Source organism: Nelumbo nucifera, chromosome 2 (genome assembly GCF_055504915.1).
Source record: "Nelumbo nucifera cultivar China Antique chromosome 2, China Antique-T2T, whole genome shotgun sequence".
NCBI classification, from domain to species: Eukaryota; Viridiplantae; Streptophyta; class Magnoliopsida; order Proteales; family Nelumbonaceae; genus Nelumbo; species Nelumbo nucifera.
Genome location: NC_142650.1, coordinates 34,973,489 through 34,997,656, shown reverse-complemented (window position 1 = coordinate 34,997,656; position 24,168 = coordinate 34,973,489). Strand labels below are relative to the sequence as shown.

The 24,168-nt window shown below is 36.0% G+C and overlaps 1 protein-coding gene across 4 annotated transcripts in view; it reads right to left on the bottom strand.

The window, feature by feature from the left end:
* The window catches only part of ATG18B (autophagy 18 B-like protein), a 37,932-nt gene extending 23,551 nt beyond the window's left edge, over positions 1 to 14,381 (bottom strand). The window contains exons 1-3 of one of the 4 annotated variants that reach the window (XM_088898528.1): positions 14,099 to 14,156; positions 13,774 to 13,847; positions 11,825 to 11,853 (exon numbers count right to left, since the gene is read on the bottom strand). Coding sequence is in view for 2 of the 4 variants with exons in the window: in XM_010279688.3 (XP_010277990.1) it covers positions 13,774 to 13,847; positions 14,099 to 14,157 (133 nt within the window). In the remaining 2 variants the exon portion in view is untranslated. Of the gene's footprint in view, positions 1 to 11,824; positions 11,854 to 13,773; positions 13,848 to 14,098 lie in introns of all 4 variants that reach the window. The other 3 variants (XM_010279688.3, XM_010279689.3, XM_088898529.1) reach the window with 3 other exon arrangements.
* Positions 14,382 to 24,168: the final 9,787 nt, after the last annotated feature.

Sequence of the window (24,168 nt, the reverse complement as noted above, 5' to 3'; positions counted from 1 at the left end):
ATAGTCAGATACCTAAAGAGGTTTCCTGGAGCTGGTTTGTTATACCAAAAGAATGGTCATTTGAAGATTGAAGTATATACAGATGCTGATTGGGCTGGATCAGTTGATAACAGAAAGTCTACTAGTGGGTATTGTTCCTTTGTGGGAGGAAACCTAGTCACATGGAGAAGCAAGAAACAAAATGTGGTGGCTAGGTCTAGTGTTGAAGCTGAAAATAGAGCAATGTCCCATGGGGTGGCTGAAGGCATGTGGATAAAGAATCTGTTGAGCGAACTAGGTTTTCCTGTTGATGGCCCTATGTCCTTGTATTGTGATATCAAGGCTGCCATCAATATTGCAGCCAACCCAGTTCTTCATGATAGAACTAAGCATATAGAGGTTGACAAACACTTCATTAGAGAGAAATTTGTTAATGGGGAAGTGTGCACCCCATATGTGAGTTCCAAAGAGCAACTGGCAGATATATTTACAAAAGGCTTACATCACTCGCAGCACGATGATTTATGTGACAAGTTGGGCATGATTGATATCTACGTCCCAACTTGAGGGAGAGTGTTGAAATAACTTAGTTTTATTTTAAGTTTAGTGTCGCAAGGGCACCTTTGTAATTTTCTCCTTTATTTTTTATGTATGGTCGCCCTAGTATATATACCAAAATAAACTGGTGCCGCCAGTTAACTTTTGCCTCTTTCAATTTTGTCTCTTTTCTCTCTTCTCCCTTCTCCTTCTTCTCTTCTCTCTGTTCTGGAATCACACCATCTCAGCACCAAGAAAACAGATCTCACCACATCACCCTTCCCAGTTCCCACTGGACCGGAGTAGAGAGCAAAGATATTCTCATCTTCATCCCTAATAACCCCTCCTATGCCTGATGGGCCCAGATTCCCCACGTAGCTCCCGTCAAAGTTTAGCTTCTTCCAACCGTCTATTGGAGGAGACCAATTATTTGCCAATCTTCTAGGTTGAGAGAACACCAAAAGTTTCAAGGGTGTCAAACAGAACAATCGATGCCCACCCCCAAAGAGCCTATATATCTTATTAGTTATAAGTATTTACAAAGAGGCCCTTGAAGGGATGAAAGGTAAGAAAGAATAATTACAAAGAGGCCCTTGGAGGGATGAAAGGTAAGAAAGAAAAAGAAATGTTATGGTACAAAAGGGATCATAGAACAACATTACATCAAGTATCTCTACACTCCCCCTCAAACTGATGCTGAGATGCCCACAAGAAATAGATGTCTCAATCTCGTCATAAGCTTCGTGAGAATGTCAGCAATCTGTAAGTCAGAAGCTATATGAGGAAGGGAAATAGAGCCAGCAAGAAAAAGATCCCTAATGAAGTGACAGTCCACCTCAATGTGTTTGGTTCTCTCATGAAACACTGGATTAGATGCAATCTTGATAGCACTAGTGTTGCTAGCATAGAGAGGAATAAGCGTGGAGAGGTGAACACCAAGATCAGCAAGAAGAGATTGAAACCAAACAATCTCACTACATACCGATGACATAGCCCTATATTCAGCTTCTGTAGATGACTTAGAAACTGTCTATTGTTTCTTACATTTCCAGGAGATAAGGGAGTCACCCAAAAAGACACACCAACCGGTAGTAAACCGTCTAGTGTCAAGACAACCTGCCCAATCTGCATCAGCATAAGATCTCAACTGAAGAGGAGATGAAGAAGAAAAGAACAATCCCTGAGACAAAGTGCCACGAACATAACGGATAATCCGGTGGACAGCAGTCATGTGGGGCTGACATGGTGCGGAAACGAACTGACTAACATGAGAAATGTCCAGACGAGTCATGGTGAGATAGATGAGAGACCCAACCAATTGTCGATATGGAGTAGCATTAGGAAGCAATGCCTTATCAGATTTAGACATCTTGACATTGAGTTCCAAAGGTGTATGAACCTGTTTGGTGTCTGTAAGGCCAACAAGCCTAATAAGATCACATGCATACTTGTGTTGACAAACAAAGTAACCACATTTGCTACAATGCACTTCCAGCCCCAAGAAATAAGTAAGAGAACCCAAGTCTTTCATATGAAAGGAACTGTAAGTTCCTGGATTCCAACCCATCCCCTATCAATAACATATCATTGACATACAACAAAAAGATGGTAACGCCTAGAGGTCTGGACATGTTGGATTGATGGTACACTTTCTTCAAGTATGCATCCTTCTCATGGGTACAACAATATGAGAATGAGAAAAAATTGAATTGAGTATCCAAGAGACTAATTTCCCATTATCCAACTTCCATTGTGAACATCCTTTGATATCAGTTTCATCCAGCTTAGTAATCTTCCCATCCAAATATCCTTCTAGGCCTTTCCCTTCAACAAAGAAGTCGAAATGGAACTTCCACATGCTGTAGTTAGTTCCATCAAACTTTACGGAAATGATATCAGCCTTCTCAAACATTTCGAAAGCCCAAAATAAGTTAACAGTGTTAGGTTGAAGGTTTTCATGTATTGATGGTTCGGCTGATAAGAGTTCTTATTAGCCTGTATTTGAGTTTAAGTTGTTATGTACTGGGCCTGTGTTAATGGGCCTAAGTTTGTTTAGTGTTTTAAATTGTCTGGGTGTCCCATCACTAATCAGGGGCATTCCAGTCATTTCCTATAACATTGTACTGTACTCTAATATAAATAATAGTACTGTCAACTGGGTCATTCAGTTTGACATTCTCAGCATCACTTGGTCTTCTCCTCTCTTTTACTGCTTCGGCTACATCATTTCAGCTCTCATGGTATCAGAGCATTAAGCACCTTCCTGGTTACAGCCGACGCCATCTCCTCTCTCTTGCTGTCTTTCTTTTCTTTTTTTATTTGGGTTGCTGCCGTGAAACCCTAGGGTTGTAGGAGAACAACACAAGGTTCAAACCTAGGGTTTCCCTTGGTTGTAGGGCACAAGGGAAGTAAGACCCAGAAGCTGATGTCCTACTAGACTGTTTCTAGTAGTTAGTAGCTATTCGGCTACTAAGAGAGGTCTGTATAGGACAGACCTAGTTGAGGACTGATTCCAGCAGTCCTAGTATTGGCCGTAAGGGGGAAAACTCTCTTTACAGTTGCAGTACTCGAAGCTCAAGTGAAGTCGGCATAGCACAGTGGTGGAGAGCCCTCAGTTTCAGGTCAGTTACCAGCCCAGAACACCTCATTTGCTGCTGTAACTGAACTGCTTCAGAACTGTGACAGTCTCGGCAAGTCTGAAACAGTGTTGCGAGCTGTCAGAACCTTCTTCAATTTTGCAACTAGTCTCTTTTTCAGCACTGTGACCTCTTCGGCTAGTCTTAAATAGTGTCATCTACACTGAGGCTGCAGTCAAGATGTCTTCAATATCCAGAGAGGTTTCTTCTAGAGATAACAGACCTGCTGCAAGGTCTTCAAATCTGGAAAACCCTAATCTGCACAGCTTGCAGATTACAAGTGTGCTGCTGGATGAATACAACTTCAGGGAGTGGTCCGTTTCTGCAATGCTTTTTATTACTTCCCGTGATCTCACAGGCTCTTTTTCAGCACTGTGATCTCTTCGGCTAGTCTTAAACAGTGTCATCTATGACTCCTTGGGTTGCCAGGACTGTTCATCACTTTCCTACAGCAGCCAAGATTTGGGAAAAAGGTGTCTAAGACCTATGGACAGAAGAAAAACAATGCTAGAATCTACAGATTGAATCAAGACATTGCTGCCTTTAAGGCAAGGGGATATGACAGTTGCAACATACTTTGCAACTCTGGAAGGTCTTTGGGAAGAACTTGACCATCACTTGATATTGGATTGGGAAAATGCCAGGGACAAGGAGAGACATGATAAGCAGATTGAAGAGAGCAGAGCCTTTAAGTTCTTGGTTGGCCTGGACCCAATGTATGAGGGTATAAGGTCACAAATTCTAGGGAGAGATGAATTGCCCGAGTTACACCATATTTATTATCTGGTGAGGAATGAAGAAGTCAGGAGAAAGGAGATGCAAGTTGACTCTCAGACTCAACCAACTGAACAATTTGGAGAACATTCAGCCCTGGTATCTACTAAGGGAAACAGACATCCAGACAAGAAGCACCTTAAGTGCACTCATTGTGGTGGTGAGAGACATGTAAAAGAAAAGTGTTGGGTCCTGTATCCTCACCTGAAGCTGGCTGCATTGAGAAAGGACAAGAAGCAACAGAAGGGTCATACGGCAAGTGGGAATCTTGTCACCAGCAACAATGGTGACAACTCACAGAATATACCAACAGTGTCTTCTTCTCCTATGGGGCAGGTTGTTGATTCCTCTGGAGCTGGTGCTTTGGCCTTCACTGCTAGTGAGGTAGAGGTCCTTAGCCGGGCATTAGCCCGTCTAAGGAATAATTCTTTTGCTTCCACCTCTCTTGCCAGATCAGGTACAATCTCTGCCTTTAGTGCAACTAGCTCTATTGACTCTACTTCTTGAGTTATTGATTCCGTTGCAACTAACCACATGACACATATGTCCTCCTTATTCTCTTCATATCATTTGTTGTCTGGTCAAGATAAGATGAGAGTTGTTGACGGGTCTTTCTCCACCATCTCTGGAAAGGGGGTGGTTGACCTAAGCAAGGACCTCTCTCTTAAATCAGTTCTACATGTTCCCAATCTTACCTCAAATCTTTTGTCTGTTTCAAAACTTACCAAAAATTTGAACTGTAGTATAACATTTTTTCCTACTCATTGTGTCTTCCAGGACAGATTGACAAGGAGAACGATTGGGAGCGGTCATGAGTATGGAGGCCTCTACTATTTTGATGCAGACATCGGTTCAGCCTTACAAGCATCTGCTGCTAGTAGTCCGGAGAGTGTGGAGTCAATAGCTAGGTTGCATCTGTGGCATGCTAGGCTAGGTCATTTGTCTTTCTCTTCATTAGAAATGTTGTTTCCCGAATTGTTTAAGGGCATTTCAAGTCAGTTTAATCTATGAAGTATGTCAAATGTCAAAACAATGTAGAACTGTTTATCCAATTTCTAGTAATGAAATTCGAGCTCCTTTTGATTTGGTTCATTCTGATGTTTGGGGCCCTTCACCCATTGTTTCCATTGATGGCTTCCGTTACTTTATCAGTTTTATTGATCACTATTCTCGATGCACATGGATCTACCTGTTAAAAGGACGGGATGAAGTACCACGAATAACTATGGCATTTTGCAAGATGATTGAAACACAGTTTGATAAGAAGATTAAGCAATTCCGGTCAGATAATGCTGCTGAATATTTTGAAAAATCCTTGAACTTATTCATGGAAGATGCTGGCATGTTACATCAATCATCCTGTGCTAATACCCCTCAGCAGAATGCGGTTACTAAGCGCAAGAATAGACATCTATTGGAGACAGCTCGAGCCTTACTATTCCAGCACAAAGTTCCCAAGCAATACTGGTCTCAAGCTGTACTTACTGCATCATATCTGATAAATCGAATGCCATCTAAGGTGTTGGGTATGAAAACCCCTTTCTCTGTTTTGTGTCCCACTCTTCCAGACTTTCCTCTTCCTCCACGGGTCTTTGGCTGTATATGTTTCATACATGTGAAGGATCCAAAGAAGACCAAGCTGGATGCTACGAAGGGAATATTTTTGGGGTACTCTCCTACACAAAAGGGGTACAAGTGTTATGATCCTGTCTCCAAGAGAAAGTATGTCACCAGAGATGTGGTCTTTTTTGAGTCTCAACCCTATTTTCAGTCTTCTCAGAATCCTCTTCAGGGGGAAACTAGTGGGATGGAAGAGGATTCTCATTCTCCCTCCTTTTTTATTCCCCTATCTACCTCAGGCCTTCCATCCTCCTCTTCTACTCCTAGTTGTGGCATCCCAGGTCAACCTAGTGAGGCTCCCACAGTGCCGGTTACCTCTCCTGATGCTGCAGATGTCCCTGAAGGCTCCAGTAGGCAACAAAAAGAGATACTCACATACAACAGAAGGAAAAAGGGCCCTCAACCTCATGACAACAACCAGTTGGACTCGGATCAATTTGTCTCTACAATCCAAGGTAATTCCAACTCACATACTTCTGATTTGGATCTTCCTATTGCTCTCCGTAAGCCTATCCGTTCTTGTACCACCCTGCACCCCATTGCTGATTTTGTTTCTTACTCACATTTATCTCCTGCCTATCACTCATTTGTGCCTGCTCTTTCCTCTGTACATGTTCCTTCTAAGTACTCAGAGGCCATGTCTGATCCAAGGTGGAAAGAAGCTATGAATGAAGAGATGAAAGCCCTAATGAAAGCAAGAACTTGGGAATTAGTGAATCTGCCAGAGGGGAAGAGCACTGATGGGTGCAAGTGGGTGTTTACTGTAAAGCACAGGGAGGACGGTTCCATTGAAAGGTACAAGGCCAGACTTGTGGCAAAGGGGTTTACTCAAAAAGAAGGAATTGACTACAAAGAAACCTTTGCCCCAGTAATAAAGCTCAACACAATTCGGGTTCTATTGTCACTAGCAGCAAATTTTTCATGGGAACTTCATCAGTTGGATGTGAAGAATGCCTTCCTAAATGGTGACCTTCATGAAGAGGTATTTATGGAACCTCCACCAGGCTATGACTTTGGTAGAAAGGTTTGTAAACTGAGGAAAGCATTATTTGGTTTGAAGCAATTTCCTCGTGCATGGTTTGAGAGGCTTTGTGGGGCCATGAAGAAAGTGGGGTACACTCAGAGTGGTGCAGACCATACCTTGTTCATAAGGAGACAGGATAGCAAACTTACGGCACTCATTGTTTATGTGGATGATATGGTGATTACCGGGAATGACTTGGAAGAGATAAAAAGACTGAAGGAGTTTTTAGCTTCGGAATTTGAGATCAAAGACTTGGGCCATTTGAGATATTTTCTTGGGATTGAAGTTGCTAGGTCAAGAGAAGGAATCTACATATGTCAACGGAAGTATGTTCTTGACCTCCTAGAGGAAATAGGCATGATAGGGTGTAGGCCAGCAAATACTCCAATAGAACAGAATCATGGCCTACAGGAATCAGTAGGGGAGGACTACTGTGATAGAGAGAGATATCAAAAATTGGTAGGGAAACTGATATACTTATCTCTCACTCGGCCAGATATTGCTTATGTTGTGCATGTTGTCAGTCAATTCATGCACTCTCCAAAGATCCCTCATATGAAAGCAGTTGAAAGGATTCTCAGGTACTTGAAGACTTGCCCAGGAAAGGGAATTCTATTCAGGAAAAACAATAGAATTGAAATTGAAGCTTATACTGATGCAGATTGGGTTGGTTCTGTTGGAGACAAAAAATCAACTTCAGGATATTGTACATTTGTGGGAGGGAACCTGGTCACATGGCGCAGTAAGAAGCAAAATGTAGTTGCTAGATCAAGTGCGGAAGCAGAATATCGAGCTATGGCTCACGGGGTTGCTGAACTCCTATGGCTCAGGACCCTTCTTAATGAGCTTGGCATTAAAGCTGAGGGTCCTCTCAGATTGTATTGTGACAACAAGGCTGCCATCAACATTGCAAATAACCCTATGCAACATGACAGGACAAAACATATTGAGATTGATCGACATTTTGTTAGAGAGAGAATAGTCTCAGGAGAACTCTGCATTCCTTATACTCCATTTGAGATGCAAATTGTAGATGTATTGACTAAAGGGTTGGCTGCAGCAAAGTTCATGGACCTTCTTGGCAAGCTAAACATGATTGACATCCATGCTTAGCTTGAGGGGGAGTGTTAGGTTGAAGGTTTTCATGTATTGATGGTTCGGCTAATAAGAGTTCTTATTAGCCTGTATTTGAGTTTAAGTTGTTATGTATTGGGCCTGTATTTGAGTTTAAATTGTCTGGGTGTCCCATCACTAATCAAGGGCATTCCAGTCATTTCCTGTAACATTGTACTGTACTCTAATATAAATAATAGTATTGTCGACTGGGTCATTCAGTTCGACATTCTCAGCATCTCTTGGTCTTTTCCTCTCTTCTACTGCTTCGGCTACAGCATTTCAGCTCTCAAACAGGTTTCAAGAGAGGGTAACAGTCCAAGAAATCGGTGATTAATCACCCAAATAAAATCAATAGCAACTCCACAACAATACTGAAATAATACTCCACCAAAAGAAATTGAGATTCTGCTGCAGAAATCTCAAAAGAGGGCTGAATCAATCTCAGTCCTAAAATGGTAAGTTTCAGGACTGTCAACAACAAGATGGGATCGAAACCTTATCAAAACTGATCCAAACTTCAAGATAGAATGATGAACAGATAAAGAAGGCCTGGGTGACACCAACTACAAAGTTCTAGGCAGATTGAATCAGCCAATTTAAAAGAAGAAGAAAAAGAAGAAGAAGAAGAAAATCTAACCTGCTGGGCGTCTTTTCCAGGAAAAGGGATATCAGCTTCGTCTGATCAAAACAGCATTTAAAAAACTTCAACCAGGGTTTGGGCGTGGTCGAAATACTCCTTAAATAGTCTACTAATCACCCCAAAACTCAAACAAATCAGCAATTGAAGGATATGGCCCGCTCTGATACCATGTCAACCTTCTAGGTTGAGAGAACACCAAGAGTTTCAGGGGTGTCAAACAGAATAGTCGACCCCCACCCCCAAAGAGCCTATATATCTTATTAGTTATAAGTATTTACAAAGAAGCCCTTGAAGGGCTAAAGATAAAAAAGAATAATTACAAAGAGGCCCTTGGAAGACTGAAAGGTAAGAAAGAAAAAGAATGCTATGGTACAACAGGGACCATAGAACAACATTACATCAAGTATGGAGGCGGCAATAACTCTATTCTATCTTGAATGTTCTTACCCCCCCCCCCCAACTCTAGCTGTTTTAGATCTCTAGAAACAACAAACACAATGCTCAGTCTCCTAAAAAGGAGAGGCAGAACTGCTATACTGCTTTGCATGTTATAGCCAAGCCATGGCAAATGGTCTCAGATAGTGAATTGTGCCTTCATTTGTTCTTTTAAAATTTTGAGTTTATTATTTTCTGCTTTGGTTAACTTTAGCAATTTTTTTTGATAAATAAAAATAATTAACTTTAGAATTTTTTTATTAATTCAGGAATGTTTGTTCCACTTTATTTTTCACAATATTTTTTGTAAATGTGCGCTGAACTAATTTTATCTCCCCTATATCTAACAAAATGTTGCCTGTGCTCAGCACAAGCTTGCTGCTAGTATAGGGGTAAAAAAAAAAAAAACTTTAATATATAAGAATATGGAAATCTTTCAAAAAGCCTATTAGCTCAATTGGTTAAAATTCTAGTGTTCTTAACATGAAAATTGTACCTTGGACTTTCAAGTCCTATAAATGAAAAAGATTTTTTTTCAGTTACTATCAAAAAAATAACTACATAGTTAAAATGTTTACACTCAAAGCATCACATCTAGAGGTGTAAATCGGGTTATGCCACCCGCGGCCTGACACAACTCAGCACGACAGCTTGTGGGTCGTCCCAGGCCCAGCACGATCGTGTGGGCCGTGCTAGGCTTGGGGTTTTAGGTCCGCGGGTCAGGCCAGCACGGCCCATATATATTATTTATATATTTTATATATTTATATATTATACATTTTTATATATAATATATTATATATTATATAAATTATAATTATATAATAATGTATAGTATATAATATATTAATAAAATAAACAATTGTTTTCAATTTTATTATACTAATTTATTTAATTATTGTATATATCAAAATTCATATAAAATTAAAATTTTAAGTTTTTTTTTCAAATTTTTTAAATAAATAGCTTTGGCCCAATCCACAGCCTGGCCTGGACCAAGGCTTGGCCCACAGACCAGCCCGGCCCATCGCACGGTGCAAGCCCGCATGGGCTTGGGCCGTGGACCGTGTCAGGCCAGCCCCCCATGTTATCCCAAGGGAGGGCAGCGCGGCCCATTTTACACCTCTAAATTCACATCTACATCCTAAAATATGGTAATTATGTCTCAATATTGGTTTCTAGTAAGTTGGGTAAGAAGGTCAGCTAATGGCTTGGCAGATGGTTTAGCTAAGCCAATGTTTTAAAAGCGCAAGGGCCATTTTGCACCTGAGGCGTGCGCCTTTTTGAGGCAAGGCGCACAATTTAAAAAAAATGCAAAAAATTCAAAAAAAAAATCAAAAAATTATAAAACATAATATTAATAAAAATATTAACTTTAAGTTTTAAAATAAATGTTTTAAAAACCTATTATCTAAAATTAAAATACATAAATATAATATGTAAAGCATATTCAAATGAGAATTTAAAAATGAAATCAAACATATAAAACATTTTCAAGCATATAAAACCCACGATCTCTTTTTTTTTCTCAATTGCATCAAGTAGCTAATGTGATATATTACATTCCTAATTCTACGAGCCGCCCTTGTGCCATGCCCCTCGAGGCAAGCCCAAACAAGTCCATGTTAGGGTCTTAAATTCTTAGATTTCACACAAAAAATAATTATTATTATTATTTTTTGTGTGAAATCTAAGAATTTAAGACCCTAACATGGACTTGTTTGGGCTGGCCTTGAGGGGTGTGGCACGGCGGCCCAGTGGCCAGACTCAAAAAAGGGAAAAAGCGGCAAATTTTCAAAAGGCGCACGCCTGGACTAAGGTGCAAGGCACACCAAGCGCACGCCTTTTGAATGGGCTGCGCCTAGGACCTGGGCAAGGCGCCTACCCTAAAATGCGCCTCGCCTGAGTGCCTAGGCGCACCTGAGGCACGCCTTTTAAATCACTGAGCTAAGCAAGGATTTTTTGGTGGGATGTCATAAACAAGGTACCCAACTGACACATTAAAAAGACTATCACAGGATTGACCTTCTGAAATTTAGAGGTTCCATTAGCTTTAGCATACTGCTAAGAAACAGATACACTAAACAAAAATTAATTCCGTAACTCCAAGACCTTTGCATATTTTTTGCTGCATCCCATCTGGTAAAGATTAAACCCTTTCTGGTTAATCAGCAATCATTTCTCATCCTTTGAGTGTTTTATTAAACTCTTATTCTGAAGTGGGATGCTTTTGTCATTTAAAACACATGATTAGCTGTCAATCTCATTGGAGTGTTTTGATGTCAGGACCATCATGTGATTGTATAGCTGAGATTAGATAATATAAGTTCAACGACCACAACATTTAGAAGTCTTACTGTTTCTCTGCAGACTCTTTTGTAATGTCAAAATGAAGGAATGGGATCTGAAAATGTTTGAGAAACCATGTCCAATTTAGGAGATTCTATTTTCCTTCTTATAGTTTAATTCAATTTCAGTATTGACTTAGGGTATTTCAATGAGATTTTTCGACCGACTTGTTAGCATAATGATGAACTTAACTACTAAATTGTCTTTGTGGAATCTCTGCAAATACGGATATCAAAGTAAAATTGTAACAGCTTATCATTTTTAAAACTAACATATTTTTGCCAATTACTTTCTGAAATTACAATCCTATCCTTTTTTTGGATTAGCAAGAACAACTCCATCCTTTTGATTAATTTTATTTGCCACTTTAAACATTCATTATTGACAATGCTCTAATCTCCAGCCCTAATTATTTGAACAATAAAGTAATTATGGAAATGATTTGCAATATCAATGAGACTTGGCGAAATTTCCCTGAAATCTCCCCAGTTTGCTAAGGGGTGATACTAAATTTTCCAAGAATCTTTTTTCCTAATATTTCTGATACATTGCCAATATGTCAAACATTTCAAATTTCATTGACAGACTATACATTAAAGTTCAAAATTTTAGAATATCATCAAAAGCTTTCTGATATTACTAAAATCATCATAACTTTATCGAAAAAATCCTAAAAGAACAAATAGGCATTCGGTGGTTGGATAGTTGACTTACTATTTTGGCATGATTCACTTATTAAGTCACTACAATTCAAAAGAAAATGAATAAGGTACACAAATATAAAAGAGGATTCTCAATCTAAACAAAACATAATAACAAAAAAGACAACTCAAAAACTGACAACTGAATGACATAATGTAAAGAAGAGAAGATGGCTAGGATACTAAAAGCATGACAAATGTGTAATTATTTTTCTTCTAACAATTCCTTTAAGGTTTATTAACTAATTCCATGGGTGTAAAAGTTGTGAACCATGATTATGAACATGGATAGATGGAAAATATCACTTAGTCATTACCAAACTCACCATAGTTTAATAAAACAAGCTTTTAAGTTAATTTAAATTTTAATATATAAACATTCCACGTTTTTTTATAAATATATGGGGGTTATATTAAATGAAAGGGGGGGTGAGGCACCCTTAGTTAACTGTTAGAGATGGAGCCATCCAAGACTATGAAGCAATACCAGAAAAAATACAATTGTGCCCTCTTATTCAGCAAAGGAAAAGTCAAAAATGAGATGCAACAGACTTTCAAGCTTTCCAATAATTGCACCCACTGAGGACTCCATTCCATCGAATTCTGCCTGAAAGAGAACATCTAAGAATAACCAGCAAGGCAGCAAGACTATTTGCCAGTATTAAAGACAATGTTTAAACTCATTACTTGCAATCATCCAAGAGTTAAAGAAGAAGAACACTGTTCTCTATGTGGCTTCATAAGACTTGGACTTGGAATTGGCACCAATAAAAAATTAAGATTTATCTCAATTCCAGGAACCAAACACAACATCAATGTATTTTGACATCAAAGTTTCAAATATGGTGACTATTCTATTCTTTATAAGGAAAACAGAGGTAAATCCTCTATTCTTGTTTGTTTATAAGGAAAGCATTTATCTCTTTTTTTCTATCTTTTACTTGCTCCCATTCTTTTCACAACTAAACACAATATTAATCATAATAAGACATTGACTAGGTTACACTAACTACTACCATGAGTCTATAAATAAGGCTGGAAAGCTTAGTCCAGGGGGGGAAATGGTAATAAATACAGACTTATGATGACCCTTTTGCTTTTCTCATTTGTTATAAGCTCCAAACAACTAGATGGTGCCAAATCATTGGAAAAAAAAAAAAGAAAGAAAAGAAAACCTATTAGGTTCCACTACCCACTCCTATTAAGCCTTTAGCTTCCAAATCCTACAGATTGCTAAACTGATCCTAGCCTTCCTAGGCTGTATATTTGTCCCTGTTCTCTTAGCCTACAATTATATTCAATATTTCAATATCATATTTGGCATTTTCGTTATCACTTATCACATAATATCTTCTGCCTAACATTGTCCTTTTACTTACATCAGAAGGCCATCAAGCAAGAGGTATGGATGATTGGATTCATTATGCGTGTGTTATATAAGATCTAATATTACATATTGTTTGATCCTAGGTGGAGTTGCAGACAGTCGAGCAACTTCCAATACATCTTTTTTCCTTTTGGTAGGTCATTACAGTGAAAAATCAATATATGACCTTTTTCAACCCTATTTCATGATATCATATAAACATTATATGATAAGAAGAATGTTCACGAAATCAAAGATAAGGTAAAGAAAATAAGAAAATTTGGAATCAAGTTTAATTTTTACATTGTTGAATTGTTTATGTCCATCCATTGTAATCAATCCAAAAAGAAAATTTTCCATATTTCTCCATACTCTAATTGAAATTCAACTCAGTTGACTTATAATTTCTCATCTCTCCAAGCCTCTACATATCATAAGCTAAAACTCATAATTAACCTTTTCAGACTGTAAAGTATGCTTTTTTCCCTTTAGATATTTCAAATTGTCAATTACGGTTAATTCAAGACAAGCTCTATAAATTAAATTTTAAAGAGATAACTTCTAAAAACTATATACTGTCATCACAGTTCAATCACCTTTTTCGTAACAGAGCTTCCCAGTACTCGAGTCAAATATTTTGAATCCATCCCTCGTTCCTATAGCAAAGCAACTGCAATTCCGAGAGTATACAGTCAATTGCCACCAAAAATAACTGAACGCGCCGAAAAAGGAAAATAGAGAATCTATACATAATCTTCATCGATTTCCATGATAAAATCCACTCCACCGGAATGATTTCAAATTAGGAACCCTATAAACCCTAATTGGAGAACAAAAAAAAAATATCTATCGTTTACTCTTATTTTGGTTGTTGAATTTGGTGGAGGAGGATGAGATGCTTTGATTTCAGGAAGTTTCCACCTGTTATCTTGATTGAAGGAAGCGCAGAGGATAGGAGAAGCTGAAGATTGATTTGCCATTTGAGGATTTCTCCTACCCTTTTCAGCCAACTTCGATATTTGCAGGTCCGAGCAGCGAATTTGCTTTGATTTCACCGTAACGATTGTTTTCTCGTTGGGTTTGCTTGCCGCATGCTCTTCTTATTCATTACGCATACAACCAGAAGATGACAAAGAAGTGCGCACGAGACTATAAGTAGTAATTGCTATGAGCTCGACCTCATCTTATGACTAAGAGAAACGATGAAGAAAGAGGTCTGTCACCTGTATGTATTATTAGCGGGGACTCGTGCGATGCACGGAAAAATCTGAAAGATTTAATAATTTTATTTATTATTAATTAATATTAAATTAATAATCAAAATTTATTATTAATTAATTAAAAATATTCAAAGTTATTGTTAATATCTAAAATTTTAATAATTGTACTTTCATTTAATGTTGATTTACAGAAAATAATTATTGTTAATTTAATATAAATAAATATTTTTTAATAAATTTAGTTTCATTAATAATTTATAGTAATTTTAATAAATTTTATTATTTTAAAATGAAACTTGATTAACTTTAAATAAATAAAAATAATTACAAAACCTAGCATTTTTATTAATTTCACTAATAATTAATAATTATATAGGAATAGACCTGTTCATGGGTCGGGCAGGGTTTGGGCCGAGCTTTGACTCTTTATTGACAAAAAAATGTTAGGCCCGAGCCCGGCCCTGATAAAAAGCCCAAAGCCCGAGCCCGAGTCCGAAGCCCGACCTAAAAAAAGAAATTCAAAATTTTCCCTATTCAAATAGACATTATCTATTTTAATTCAGATGTTTTTTTCCCCTATTTAAATGAGCAATGGGTCTACAAGTGAATCAACAACCTTCTCAAATCAAAAAATTTATTCAAATGGACAACACATAGGGTTTTTACTTAGGTTTGTTTAACTATAGGTCGGGCTGGGCCGGGCTATTTTGGCAAAGCCCGAGCCCAGCTCGAATTTTATGCGGGCCGAGCTTTTTGGCCCGAGGTTAAGCCCGCGGGCCAAAAAGCCTGTTCAAGCCCGTCCGGGGGTCGGGTCGGGCCGGGCCGACCCATCGGGCCACCCGGCCCATGAACAGGTCTATATAGGAATGACAACGAGGTGGGTTCATGGTAGGGCACCCCATCCCTATCCCTGCCCCATAGCCAAGACACTCTACCACATCCCCGCCCCATCCCCAGTGTCAAGCGAGTTCAAGGCAAGGCAACCACTCCTCAATGTTAGGCAGATTCAGGGGCAAGGCACCCCACTCCTCATCAAAGATGGGAAATCCTTGAATTTCTCTGCCCTGTTCCCAATATTGGGCGGATTCAAGTAGAGGTATAAATTGGGTCCTGTTGGGCCGAGCCTTAGGCTAGGCTAGGCTGTAGACCGGGCCAAGATATGAGAGGTCCATTTAAAAAAAAAATTGAAAAAGATGTTTCAATTTTTATTTTATATGATTTTTTTATGTATGCAATTGTTTATATATACAATTCGACCTATTCATGGGCCAAGTAGTCCAACGACCCGACCCAACCTGACCCGTTATTTTTTAGGCTTGGACAAAATTTTAGACTCGTGGGCTAGAGCTCGGGCTTTCTCAAATAAAGTCTGCTCGATACTAATACATATATAAAAAATTACTTATGTTATATATAATAAATATATATATATATATGCTTCTTAAATTATTAATAAATATCAATTTACTATTATGAAATATAAATTAGTTTATTAATTTATTAAATAATTACTAAATTAATATAATATTAGTTTATAAAAGTATATGGAAAATAAGACATTTTGTGTACAGATCGGGCTTCGGTATCAAGATCTAGGCCCGATAGTCGGGACGGGCTCGGGCTTGCACATTTTCTGTTGATAAAGAGGCTCGTTGTTAATTATATAACTATGATTTTTTACAAATTAAAAATTTTATTTAATTCTAGTCTAACATTTCTATATATTAATATAAAATTTGTTATTTAAATATTATATAATAATATTTACCATATATGCATATAACTTCCAAGTTGAGCTTATTAGGAGTTGTTTAGCTTAAACATGTCCGCTAAAACCATCATTGGACTCTAAAAGTTTGATACCCAATTAGACTTTGGATCTGATTATCCCTGATAATGTATGGGCATGGTGCATATCTCAGCTAGACCTAACTCAAAAGAAAATAGTTGTTTGAGCTTGCAAATTTATAGATCTAACCGGGTTAGGTTAAGTTATAAACGATTTGTTGCTTTTTATTATTAATTATTAAAATATTGTAATTATTAAATTACAAAATTTATTTAAAATATAGAAATTATCATATTTTCAGAAATATTGCTAATTTCTTGGCTAAAACTAATTAATGTAATTTTCTACTACTTATAGCTTAAACTAATTAAATGCAAAAAGTTCAGTATTTTTTGCAATAAAATTATTTAATTTAATTTTTTAATTATTTTTAGTATTTTAATTAAGCTTTAGGTTTTTCAGAATTTTTGGATTTTTATTTTTTTTTGTGTTTTTTCATTATTATTCAGTATTTTTTTTTGCATATGAGTATTTTTCAATAATTTTCAGTATTTTCATCATTTATTTTTGCATATTAGTCATACAAATTTAATTTGCATTTGTTTTTAGTAAAAATAAATCAAATAACTCAATAAATACCATAGTTAATAAAAAATACAGCTAATTTTCAATAATTTATGGCTTAGCTACTTTTTAATAATTTTTGGTATTTTTAATAATAAAATACTATTAATTGTACTTTTAATTATTTTTAGTAAATACCCTTATTAATATAAAATACTGTTAATTTTCAATATTTTTTTAATTATTTTAGTATTTTAATTATGTTTAGGTTTTTCAGAACTTTTTGGATTTTTAATTAATTGTTGGTATTTTAAAACAATTAATTAATATTTTTATTAGTGTTTATTAAGGTCTCAACTCATAAGTTATCTAATAATATTATTAAAACTATCAATTAATATTTTTATATTTAAATTTCTTATTTTTATTAGTGTTTATTAAGTTGGATTTTTAAGTGGAATTGAAACTCATTTTTAATTTTTAATATTCAAAACCGGACCACCGGACTGGAAAAATCAGGAATTGATCAAGTGATTGGTTCTGTTTTACCCCAAAACCATTATTTTTGCCAAAAACCATTGATTTGGTCAGCAAGCCGCTAACTCAGGTAGTCAAACTGTTTGAACCATCCAACAATTTTGGCCATTTTTATTTTTTTAATTTTTTTGTCAAAAAGGGTCGTTTGTTCAATTCGAACGGTTGGATTGTTCAACCTGGGAACCAGACCTCTAACTGGTTCATTGTTCGGTTCGGTTTTAAATACCTTGATTTATATTATTACTATTCTCTCTCTCTCTCTCTTAAATGTAATAATAACATGCATTAAAATAAGAGACATTGGAAAACCCAAAGGCCTCTCTCTAATAGTGTGCAACTTTATTAATATAATCAAGATAAGCAATAATTCTTGTTTTATATTTTTAAAACAAAAGAAAATAAAAAAAATAAAAAAATGGAGAAAATAGATAAATAACTTATCTCAATGAAAGACATGTTGACATGGACAGTCCAACCGAATCGATGGGGAGAAGCTTGGTCGGGCCCAAGTCCAATTCGAGCTCCGATAAAGCTTGAATTATCGGGCTTCAGTCTCGGTGTCAATGGACCATATGATTGTTAATGGGTCGGGTTTACTTGATGAATTAGGTTCAGATTGGATTGAACGAAATATAAATCTAATCCGATTATTGAAAACTTGCATTTGAATCTAATCCAAAGTCCATTTTGGATTTGGTTTTTCATTTACAAAATAAAAAATAAAAAGTTAATTACTTTTCAACTTTTATATATAATAAATTAATATAAACATAGCATGTTGTATTTATTATATATATATATAAATTCATATATAATATAATTTATGAAAATATATTTTATTATTTCAAATATAATTATATAAATTTTATATATTAAACCCACTAAATATTACAATATAATTGAATTCAGATTTTAATCCAAGATCGAACAAAGTCAAATTTGAATTCAATTAGATTATTAATCGAATGTAGGTTGCAAAATCTAAATTATAGATGTGTTCAATTTTTTTCTATAATTTTTTTTTATATTTCTATGTGTGTAAAAATAATTCTGATATGTCACACTTATTTTTTGTTTAATATGATAAATATACAATATTATACATATGCCCATTTTTTTACAAAGTTTATGTATTTTTTTTTGTGTTTTTATCTTTTATTAACTTTTATTATTTAATTATGACATTAAAGGTCAACATATTTGACCCAAATGTAAATAAAAATGATTTCATTTTTATTAACTATTAATCTCCACCAAATAGGAAAATGATTTCATGTTTTGTTAGTTTTAGATTAAGTATTTCATTTTCATAATCAATAAAAATAATTCTTGGTTTTTTATTTTTATTTTGAGATGGAGGAAAATTGGTTAATGGTATTTTGATTCCCATTTACCAAGAAACTCATGTTCTTTTTTCAGATTTATATGATTGATCACGGAAAGTTTATTTTCCCGGATACCATTTACCTGATAAGTGATACATAAATAACTTTCCCATCGGGGGGGGGGGGGAAGTTGCCAACACTTGAATGGGACAAAAATGCCCCTTTTAATATTATATTTTTATGGCTAAAATGGTCATTGCCTTATTTACATAGAAAGTACAAGAACATGGATAAATGCACTTATCTGAATAAGTCTTTTGCCTAGGAAACATTTACCCGGATAAATGCATTTACATGAATAAGTAATTTACCGAAAAGCAATAAGTAGTATTGATGAGAGGAATCATTGGGCATGAATGTAATGGCTTAGTATGCATTTCTTGCCCACAATAACTGTCATAACTCTAGGTCACACTTTGGCTCATCATAAATGTGAGGCTGTTACTGACATGCCAAGTCAATTTGCTTGTAACGGTTGATTGTTATGAAGTCACACACATTATGGCAATGTTGTTGGCGAGTTTGCCATTTTTTCCTCCAATATAGTAGTCTATGTGGCAACTTTTAATTGGAAATAACTCTCTAGCTTGCCATTGCTTCATTGCAAAGTTTCGCATGTGGTTGTTTAGAAGTGGAAGGTTTGGTGGTTCTTAGTATCAGCTCACTTTTTTAGCCTCTCCATGTGGTGGATGGATGCTTGTGTCTTTCTAGATTGAGAAGACTTCCTCCAATCACTTGGAAGGGCAAGGAGAAGAGCTAGGATGTCGATGAGAGAATCTCAGAGCTCGTGGTGCAAAGTGTGTTTCGTACCTTAGAATGCATGGCTATTTTCGTACCTTTACCCGTTAGGTGAAAAAATCCGGTTGAACCAGACACAAAAGGACAAAAAATCATAAAACACACTTGTAATTTAATTACATTGGATGTTCGATCTCCCTCCTATTTTCGACTCTCCTCCACCGAGCCCTAACCTAGAAGCATCCACTGGCGTAACAGTATGATTTTCAGTTGAAGTTCTGGCACCAACTTCTGAATTCTGAACCAAATAATGATAATAGGAATTCATAGCATTTAGATCAAAGATATGCTCATTTCTTGATCTCCAAATACTCCATACAACAATATCATTACCATACATAAAAGGGTTGAACATGAGCACTTTGTTCAGTAAACCACCACAATAACTTGAGTCGAGTCCATCTCCTCTCTGCATATTGCACAAAGGGGATCAATGTGGGCAGCTCTCCTATGAAGGACATATTCTTTCTGGGCAGGACTTGGAGGCTATGCATTTCCAAAGAAACATCTGAATCCAAGGAGGAAGCCAATTGTAGTTTCAGAACTGTCTGTCTCCAAGACTGCCGTTAAGGAATATAACCTTAATAAAAACGGAAAAGTACACTTCATCATATTGTAGAATTCTGAATTCCACTATAACCCTATATAATTCAAAATGACAAATAATTCCACCTTAAAACACTAATACTTGCCTGTGTATTGGCATCAATTCTGAGTTGACACCTACCCTAACTGTACGATGAAGCTAAAAATTCTTAGGGTGTGTTGAATGGTCACTCCCTAATAAAAATTATTATAATATAATAAACTATTTATGTGTTAATTGATAAAACATTTTTTAACTAAAATCATCTTATATATTGTCTCTGAGGTTTACCCTTTTAGATATAAAATATAATAAAAATTACAAGAAAATTAGAGAAACTTCATATATTATTAATTATATAAGCAGTTTGAAATAAAAAAGAACCGGTCCCAATCCAATTACTAATTGGGACAAAACCAATTGACAGCCCTACCAGTCTACTGCACTAGGGGTGATCATGGGTTGGGCTGGGCTTTACACCTATAGTAAGGGCCATAGCCTAGGCCAGCCTAGTCGAGTTTTGGGTCTATGTCTTTTGTATATAAAATATTATAAATATATAGCATTTGTAATATTATAAAAACATATAAATTTATTCTATATAATATAGAATATAATATAGAACATCAAATACCAAAAAATATATATAATATAGAACATTGCATATAATATATATTAGAAGTTTCGTATTATAATATCTATATATAATATATAATATAACATAAAATAATACATATATATATATATATATATATTTTATGTATAAAATATATATATTTAAATATATACGGGTCAGATGAGGCCCGAGCTGGGGTTCAAGTATTAGGCCCAGGCCAGGCCTGAATATAAAACCTAAGGCCAAAGAATTTTTGGGCTGGAATGATCACCCTCTACATTGACAATGCTGATGAGCTTGTGAGGACAAAAGGCCCATCAGACACCAACAAAAAAAAAAAAAAGTAAAAATAAAATAAAAGATGGAATATGGAGAGTACAGCTGAGAGAATCTTAAAGGCCCAAACAAATTACCACGTGGAAAATTAATGAACTATCCACGAAAATTAAGGAGATCAAATCAACCCCCATAAGACTGCCCCCACAGCGTCCTATACAATACACCTCCGCCTATATTGGGATAATAAAAAAAATGGTCATCGGGATATGTTCCCAATACACGGACGTTGTGGAGGGCTGATTTGATCTCAAAACTAAGCAGACCACCCGACTGAACTACGTGTAGCAGAGCTAATGAAAGGAAAACTGGTAAAGCTGACGTAGCAGAAATCAGGTTGCCCAGGAAACAAGGACAAGGACGAGGCATGCAGCATGCTGTTGGGCACTGTTCAGCAATGTCGCTTTCCGTAATCATACAAACCGCTCGCATGATTGCATTCCGCCCATGAGCCATGAAACGGACTAAACTGAATTGAATGACTTATTTCTATATTCACAATAAGTACATTCAGTTCAGCCACTTCAGTCAGCTGATCCTGCTGCCTTGCACGGACTAACAGCCCGCGTACCATTAGTCTTGTACGGTTATACAATGTAACGGACAAATATCTATCTGTCATGGACACATTTCTAACATGTAGAGGGAGTGTGGGGAAGTATGAATTAATGTTCGGATTAAATGTTTGGGCTCTACTTGATTGTGTTACAAACGTGAATGTGGGCGTTTGTTTGCCACGCAAAAATACAATGATTAAGAGGTTAAAAATGTGTTTTTTGACAGTTTTGCGCCACAAAGAGAGCGCATTAATATACTTATTTTTTAGATATATTATTGTACTTTTATAATAAGTGATGCGTTTAACGAAAAGTTTCAAGACATTTAATGATGGGCCCATGCTTTACACCGATTTCAACGAACAATAAGAATGTAAAAAATGGGTTACACTGAAACCCATTTTGTATTTTTGAACTGAAAAGAAGGTATCTATGAAAAATACATAATTGTGTTTGCATCACAACTGAAGACAGCCTTGTTTGCAATGGGATGCAAATTTTGCATTCCGTCCACTTTTTTATAATTAATAATTAGGGTTAATGGATTGGTTCTACTAACAGACCAATTATATTGGTACCGATTCTTGCTTGTTCTAAATCAATTATTTAGTTAATAATATATAAAGGTTTTTCAGATTTTTTTTGTAATTTTTTCTATTGTATATCTAAAGGGTAAATTTGTAGATAATATAGAGACACTTGATTTAATAACAGATAAATAATTTACTTTTTGCAACCACCATCCTCCCAAGGGTGTCAATGGACCAGTTTTGGATTGGATCCCGTCCAATCCAAAATCAATTAGGATGGATTGACGGACCAATAAGACATATTGGATTGGACCAATCTGGTCCAAAATATTTATTAGATTGGATTGGACCTGATCCCTCCGTAACAAATTTATATTGGATTGGGTTGGATTAAGCCAATATTTGGTCAATTGACATAAGATAAGAATATATGTGTCAATGGACCGGGTTTGGGTTGAAACCAACCTAAATCAAAATGAATTTGAATAGATTGGACGGTCTAGACTAGGGCTGCAAGTCGGGCCAGGTTAGGTCAGGTTGTGGCCAACCCTAGACCAACCCTAAGTTCTAAACCCCTAACCCAATCCAAACTTCAACCCGACCAACCCAACCCTATCTAAATTCCTTTAACCCTAACCCAACCCAACCCAACTCGAAGTCAATTTCGGGTTGGGTTGGGCTCAGGTTAGGCCCAACCCAACCTTCTTCCTATCCCTTAAAACCTCATAGAATTTCTCGATTTTATGACTTACGATAAATCTTTTATGGGTGGCAAACAACAAAGAGGAGATGAAGAATACAATTTTCAAAAAAGATAAAATAATGTTATTAAGGTTTTAGTCTTTCTGATTAGGATTAAGTGAAGTGATTATTTGAAAAGAAATACATGATACTATGTGGTGGGGGCTATACAAATATCATGCATCTAAACAAGTCATTGTATGTTATATATTACATATAACATATATTTATATATGACATGTACTATAGAGTCGGTTTTGGGTTGGGTCGGGCTGCATAAGGGGTCAACCCTAACCCAACCCGAAGTAAAATCGGGTTTATGAATTTTAACCATAACCCTAACTCGAACATCAACCCAACCTAACTTTTTCGGGTTGGGTTCGAGCCAATCCAACCCAAGTTGCAACCTTAGTCTAGACATTAAACTAGACTGGTCCAAATTGCTCCAAAACATCCATTGGATTGGATTGGACTGGTCCATTTATAATGGACTCACATTAGACTGGATCGATTGGACCAAATCCAATTCAATTGACACCCCTACATCTTCCAACCTTAATTCTCTCTCATATGAGGATCATATCTTCCTATCTTAGTCTAGATTTATTTCATGGTTCAAGGCTCACATAATCAATAAATATACTTAGTTTTAAGCTTTAAGTTGATTCAAATAAAACGGTGGTAAGAAACATCCTACCAAACAGAAATTTGTGTATAGTACTATTGATACGTTTGCTTAGTTGGCATAAATGCTACCGAACAAAATTCATGGCAGTTTTATTAATTAGAAAATAACAATAACACTAAGTTATTTTCTATTAATATGTATAAAAATCAATTGATAGCATTTTTGTTTTATAAGAAAACGGTGGTAAGAAACACCCTAGCAAACAGAAATTTGTGTATAGTATTGCTTACATTTGCTTAGGTGGCATAAATGCTACCAAACAAAATTCATGGCCGTTTTCTTAGAAAATGACAATAATACTAAGTTGTTTTCTATAAAAATGGCAATTCAGCAATGTAGAAACTATAATGGTACCAAATACCACCCAAATGCCATAAAATAATAAATAATAAGCATAAGTAATCTATTAAATATATAAGCTCCATTTGAAAGGAGTACAAATACAAATATGTAGAGTGCAAATATATTATTTTGTATGCATTTCTATTATACATATTTGTATTTGTGTAAAAATCAATTGATATATTATTTATACATGTGAATCATTAATTTGCTTGCTGTTAAAAAAATTAAATAACTAATGAATAACACATTGAATTATGGAATTGACAAAGAAGTCAACTTAATCATAATATATCAGCTAA